At 43.9% G+C, this 7,316-nt stretch overlaps 1 protein-coding gene across 1 annotated transcript; it reads right to left on the minus strand.

Annotated features, from left to right (window-relative positions):
* Positions 1-2,998: 2,998 nt before the first annotated feature.
* On the minus strand, positions 2,999-5,045 carry LOC142313089 (oocyte zinc finger protein XlCOF29-like). Its single transcript, XM_075352075.1, has 3 exons — positions 5,027-5,045; positions 3,371-3,444; positions 2,999-3,241 (listed from the first exon to the last, which is right to left on the minus strand). Exons 1-3 carry the CDS (start codon positions 5,043-5,045, stop codon positions 2,999-3,001), a joined length of 336 nt encoding a protein of 111 aa, XP_075208190.1.
* Between the last annotated feature and the right edge of the window lie 2,271 nt (positions 5,046-7,316).

Genomic DNA, 7,316 nt, shown 5'->3' on the forward strand with positions numbered 1-7,316 from the left:
TATTTATAATATGGTCTTGAAGATATACACCATAAATTTTAATTTAATTTAATCTTAAAATATTAATTTTTTCATAACATCATATTTGATGATAGTAAAAAAAAAAAGGTTTGGTCTCAATAACATATTTATATTTGTCTACACCAAGTTTTAACAATTAATATTAATTCAAGTACAAAGGAAATTATTGGGAATAAAATAAAAAAAATTGAAGTATGGTAATCACAATGCATTTATATACTAAAGAAGAGTATTGTCAGCAAGGTTACGTGATTTAATTATTTTTATATGTCAATGATATGACAGGTATGGAAATCATACAAGATATTGGAAATATTAAGGTTATGTGTTCTTAAGGACATAAGTGTCATATACATAGCAGGCCTTATTTTTATTCCAACTTTTATCTTTTATTTTTTCCGATTTTCATTTTCCTTTTTATTCTTATTTTTTTATGTTGAATATTTTTATTCAATATTTAAATTTTTAATCAAAATTTTAATTCTACAATTTTTATTTTTCCTTCTAATTTCAATATCTCAATTGAGAAAACACTGCAATATTTAGTTAAGTAATATCTAATATAAGAATATTACTTTATTAAATAGGAATCATATTAAAAGGGAAAGTTCCAATTTTTGGAAGAAAAGAACACTTCATTCATCAATATATTCAATTATTTACTTCCTAGTAATACATTATTGTTAACACAATAAGGATGAAATATTGGTTATAGTTGCACATTTTCTTATATAGTAGGTTATTTAATAAATAATAGACAAATCAAATAAATTAAATTAGAGTAATAAAGATGGAAGATCGAGGTACATCTAGGTTTACAGAAAGATAAAGACTTTTATTAATTTTTTAAAGTCAAGAGGTATTCCACAAAAAGTTGCAAAAGCTGATACTCAAAGGTCCAAAAGGTAACGTCTCAAATAAGACTGTGTTAAATACAAAACACTTACCACTTCTGGACCTCAGCAAAGATGGTGATCTTATTGTGCCAGGATGGACAATGTTACAAGACATGTTCTCTGCATTAAGACCTCACCACAGTTACCAAGGAGAGAAATAAAGTGTTAAAGTTAACCCCTGTCGTGCTGACCAAGAACGTCTCAACACTTGTTCCAGGAATGACAACAGGCAGCGAAGAGGATAAAGGTGACTAATGTAAACTACACTGCACAGATATCAAAGGCCTATGCTATTCTTCTACACTTATGAACTGTGGTTTATCAACATTGATTATGGACTTATAATAAATATATGGACTTTGCAATAAAGAATAAAGTTTATGGATCTAACAATGATAAATGCAATATGGGACTGTATCAAATCGATAATCATTCATGTTTTATCAAAGGATTTATTTCAAAAGACTGTGTTTATGCCAGATTAGATCGGAGATAAGAAGACATCATCCCAGAGGACATCAGATTGTGACCGAATCTGTTTTGCATCTTTTTAGGTTTAGGAAAGAATAATTATGTATTTTATATGATTATCAGTCACGGCCTACCATAACATGAATCCACATTATTATATTGTTGAACATACAACATGAATAATGCAAATTGATTATTATTCATCATTATTATTGACATTAATCCACTATCGCCAAAAAAGGAAAGAAGATCTGTTATTTTAATGTTGTATTGATTTTTTGGGGGGGTTTAATTAATAATAATTTACCCACCTCAAGGGGGAATTGTAAAAACATTAAAATTAATACATCTAGTTATCAAACACTTTATAATAGGACATATTATATATGTTCACAGTTCTGTCTATATTGGAGGTCATAGCTTATTGATAACAGTTCTTATAAGGAATAAATATTAAGGTATCTGTATTGAATATAAATAAATGCTGACACAGTATGGTATATATATATATATATATATATATATATATTTACCATACTGAGCAGAGGATTACATCACGTAACATGCGTCCAGCAGAATTTCCCTATATGGTTTGGACAGCTGCCATATATATATCAGGACACGGAGGGAGGAGGGGGGCACACTTGCACATGTTGAAGCTGAGCCGGGATCCATCCATCGCGCCCCTCCACGAAGTAAGATATGCTGTCAGGTCTCCAGCATGACTCCATTCAGGAACCAAGGAAACATGGATGAATATTTCTATTGATTAGAATGGACTATTATTAACTCTTTCCGTAAGCTAACGAAGAATATTATTTTTCCTTTCTGTAACTGAACTTTGGCAACCAATTTATTAGATATTGTTAAAACATTAAACTTAATACATCTAGTTATCAAACATTTTATAATAGGACATATTATATATGTTCACAGTTCTGTTTATGTTGGAGGGCATAGCTTATTGATAAAGTTCTTATATGGAATAAATATTAAGGTATCCGTATTGAATATACATAAGTGCCGACATAGTATGGTATATTTATCCATCTGGATCTTTCCAGCAAAAGGATTACATCATGTAACATGCATTCAGCTGAAATACCCTATATGGTTTGGACAGTTATCATATCACACATGGTGGGAGGGGGTGGCTGCTCGGGCTCCTGCTCCGAGAGTATCTCAAACACATGTCACTAGCCTGCTGGAAGCTGGATCCATCCCTCCATCCATCCATCCATCCAGGCCTCAACGAAGCAAGACATATGCTGTCAGGCCTCCAGCATGAACCCATTCAAGAACTCAAGAAAGATGAATGAAGATTTCTATTAATTCATATGGACTAATTGAATCTCTTTTACGTAAGCAAACAAGAATATTATTTTTCCTTTCTGTAACTGATTCTGGCAACCATTTTTAAATAGATATAAAATACATTTATTTTTTTACATATTTTAAAGTCCATTATTCATGCGTCTTATCGCGTATTTGAAGAAAAATATATTTAAGAGTATATTTTTAACAGATATAAAAATACATCTATTAATTTTTCTACATTTTTTTAAGTTTTGTCTTTCATGTGCTTATTACGTATTTGAAGAAAAATATATTTAAGGGTATATTTTTAACAATAGGGTTACTTTATAATGTCCCAGCATTCCCAGCAGTGTCACCTCTCCAGTCAGCAGCTCAATCATCTTGTAGGTGAGTTCTAGGATCTTCTGGTCATTGATGTCCTCATGTATCGGGGGGTGAGGTGGAGGCCCCGTGATTGGGCTCAGGGGTCTTCCCCATCCCTCAGACACAGGGGCCTGACAGTGCTCACTAGAGGTCTTCTTCACTACTGTGTAATCCTGGTTATGGAGAGACACAGTAATAAATCTCACTCCAGACATTTCCAGAGTCCTCACCTCTCCAGTTCTGTCCATCTGTTATTCCCATAGATAAGAATGATGTAATGTGACGTCATCAGAATCTCTCACCTCTCCAGTAAGCCGGAAGAGGATCTCTAGGGTGAGGTGTAATATCCACCATCTTGTCCCTGTCCATATCCATCCTTCACGGGATAATCAGGAGAATTCTCTTATATAGAAGATCTCCACTGAGAGGATCCGATATTATAAGGACCTGCATGGGAAGGGGGGGAGCAGATGATATGTAAAATTAATGGAGATAAGGGAGGTGAGATATCATGTTATAGCCATATAAATACAATGAAAAGTGATGAATTATCCATATTGCACCTAGAATGGTATCAATGAAAATGTTGGCTCATCAAGAAAAAAACAATTCCTCACTGAACTCCATTGATGCAAAAATACCACTAGAGATGAGTGAAACTGAATTTTGGCTATCGGTACAAACTCTGACTTTTCCAAGAAAACTAAGTTCGAGTTCGGAGTTCGGGGGCTTTATGAATGTTAACCACTCTCGCGAGTATCACGGTGCTCGGGTACGCTCGGTACTCAACCCAGTGTGAGTCACCTGCAGGGTCTGATCGGCTTGCACTGGGGGTAACAACAGAATGATTGGATGTAGTGTGCACAAACAAACGAAAAAAAAAAAAATCGAAAAAAACCACCTTCCCTCCCCCAGAAGTGATCTGTTTATGGCTGCATGTGGGTGGAGACGTGAACTGCCCAATTAACCCTAGAAAGCATATGTGACACCCTGGCCTATCAGGTCGTCACAGGTTATTGTGCAATCTGTCCCTCTGCACAGTATTCACTCCTCCTTGGTTATGGATCCTGGTCCTTTGGAGTTGCTAACAGCTTAGCCAATCAAAATCCTAGAAACACTTTACACCGTACCCACCAGACACACCATTGGGGGCCTGAAGGGAATAGGGCCGCCCAGATAGGGTTGGTGAGGGGAAAGTAAGAAAGTGACACTTAGAAGAAAGTGTGAAACGGGAGTGGAAGGAGAAGGAGGTAGAGGTGAGTCTCTGAGAGGGAGAGGTCACCGGCCTGGAGCAGGGCTCCTGAAGTTACTAGGTGGCCGACGTTGGTCTGGGCCTGGTAGGAGCTGGAACCCCGGTCGCAGGGGATCGTGTCAAGGGGCACGGACTGCCGAGGAGGGCGGCCTTGAGCCATCACCGGGCAGGGGCCAGGGCATCACTAGGTACATGGACCCCAGGCTGGGAAGTATCTTCACACGTTCCGGTAATTTACCCGACAGTGGTGAAGACTTCAACATTCATCCCCAACCCACTCCAAAATCGGGGTACTAGTGCACCGATTGGATAGGACTTTCCCAATACAGTCCAAAGAAATCCTACGCATGAACCCTGAGAGCACGCTCACTCCGAAAAGTTTTATGCTTAACTGTCCAACTAGAGAAAATCAGGTGCCAAGGAAAGGGCCACAGGCTAACAGCAACACCAAGGGCACGGACCCAAGCGTGCTCCCTCCAAGCTGCAGTGGTGTTCAGAATTCTGGTTTACAAGCTGTCAGTGTTCTTATTCCTGGACTTAGTGAGTACACTGAAAGCCCTTTTTCCTCTACCCAATGGCACCCCAAACAACAACAATCCAACGGGCCCCGTGGCACAAACCCCCTACCCACGGAGGGGGTTAAACATCCTGCTGCTCCACCATCGCCACCGGGCTCCCCAACAGTACCGGTGGTCTCCCCCATTACCACGCACCGTGCGTGGCATCACGAGCTTACACATCCCCCTGTACATACGTATCTCCCCCTCTCTTCTTTAATTCGTGTGTCCGCGCGGAATCCCGGGTCCGGAGACCCCTCAAACCACCTCGGCTCTGGATACGAGCGGCTCGGCCACTGGCACGGGGGCGGTATTCCTTCGAAAAACCTGGCGTCACGAGCAGCATACGAGCAGGACCCACTTACCTGGGTGACATGCACCTTAAAAGCCGAAAACCGCGAGTCAAGATTCTGTTTCCCGCCATTTCCACCATTTTCCAGCATTTTTTCGCGCCAAAACGCCATCTTCCCCAAGAAAGCGCACAAAGCCTAAGCCCCGCCCTTCGTCTTTCCAGTGAGGCCATAGCCGGAAGTTCCCAGAGGGCCACGGTCAGCAAGGGAGTGCTGCGAAAAGACCAAGGTGGCGCGCGGAGATGTCGGCTCCAGATGATGGGAGTGTTGCGGCGCTGCCTCCGCCCGACCAGGGTAATAATGACGCAGCGGACGCCGCTCCGCAGTTGTCCCCATAATGCCAATAACATTGCCGTATGTACCAGGCGCTGCCTGGCTCCCACAGTATGACGGCCTTGCTGATGTGCTGCAAGGATTTAAGAGGAAAATCTGTAATGTTCTGGATATGTATGCCTTAAACGGGCGGCAGCGGGCTTCGGCGGTACTGGGACAGCTGACCGATGCTGCCGAGCTAGAAGTGGAGACGTGGACTGAAGCAGACCGGACATCAGTCACCGCCATTATCAGGAGACAGGGAGACGCACAGAAGCGGAGCTGAGAATGAGGTTCTACAGCTGCAAGCAACGGCCCCAGGATAGTGTGATGCCCTGGACTAGCCAGGTAGTCACAGGTAGGCCCTTGCACAAACACCCGTCCCCTAAAAGAGTGTCACCAGCCACCCTTAAAACCCTAGTCACCTCCCTCAGGATTTGATGTTCACACCAGGGGGCGGAGCCAGGCGGTTGGCCACGGCCACCGAGGAGTTCACAGCTCCTGAGGCAAGAAAAACAGTTAGATTAGTTTGAGAAGTGGAGGAGTGAAGTACAAGTGCAGAGGCAGACCTGTGCCCAGGTCTGCCCCAGTCTAACTCCGGGTGTCTGGGTCGGAGCCCAGTCACCTCTGGCTAGGAGGCAAACGGTGGCCTCAGCCTGCAGGAGCCAGGAAGACAGCTCAGTGGAACCGTAAGGGACCAGGACAGGGTAGTGGCCCGCCGGTACCGAACCGGGGAACCAACTGGAAACCGGAGCACAAAGCACAAAGCACTCAGACCCTGAAACGCAGTCCCGAAACTACCGGACCCCGTTAATTAACTGATTGAGGTCTGGACTTTAGGTCCTTTCCCACCCAAGTCCCGACTGAAGACAACAGCCCACTGAAAAGGGATAAAAAGCCACCGCTCAGGCGAAGAGATCCAAAGGGCCAGCGTCTGCGGGCAAATGGGCTCTCCTTACACATAATGCCAGGGAGCGGGCTCCCGTTGCTGAAGCACGGGTTGTCCACAGCTACACAGAAGGTGCAGGAGAAAGGCGGAGACCACCAACCAGACTGGGGGACCAGACGCAGCCGGCTGCAGGCACCGACCACCATCTTTTTGGTTTACCAGAGACTCTTGTGCATCTGTAATAGTGAGTACAACTGTGCCCTCGGGCCACGCATCGCCCTGCACCGCCAAGCACCGACACCTCACACCAAACGGGTCCCGGGGCCATCTCCCCTGCCCACGGAGGGGTTAACACCAAAGCTGCACAACATCTCCCCCGGGTGCCTCGTGAACAGCAGCGGTGGTGTCCAATTCACCACAACCTGTAGGTGGCGTCACGAACTCTAACAACAAACACGACGGCCTCGGCCGTAACCCTAAATCCCCTTCAAAGCGCCAGCCCCTTTCAGAGCAAAGTGACCTCCGGTCCGGAGGTGCTCGAGCCACTGACAAACGAGCCCGGATCCGGGCGGCTCGGCTGCAGCCGAGTTCGGGGCAGTGTCACGATCGTGGGGTAACAAGCGGGAGTCACACCCCTCCTTTATACCTCCCGACTGACAGACAGAGCACGTGACGCGCTCTCTAGCGCCCCTCTTATAGTCAGGCCAATTATGGAATTTCCCGACAGTAAGCAAGGAGGCCGCTATTCTACTTATGCCGATGATTGAAGGGTTTCTGGTGAGAGTAGGGTATATATTCCCCCGACCTCCGCGGACGGAATGTATAAAAACCTCCCCCAAATCTCACTGGTTGCCCCACAATGATCCTTGGCACAAACTCACTGCCACC

This window comes from Anomaloglossus baeobatrachus, chromosome 5 (assembly GCF_048569485.1).
Source record: "Anomaloglossus baeobatrachus isolate aAnoBae1 chromosome 5, aAnoBae1.hap1, whole genome shotgun sequence".
NCBI classification, from domain to species: Eukaryota; Metazoa; Chordata; class Amphibia; order Anura; family Aromobatidae; genus Anomaloglossus; species Anomaloglossus baeobatrachus.

Coding starts and splice junctions, on each gene's coding strand:
- LOC142313089 (XM_075352075.1), bottom strand. Junction 3,242..3,370: donor TCTTCCGGCTTACTGGAGAG/GTGAGAGATTCT, acceptor CTCCATAACCAG/GATTACACAGTAGTGAAGAA.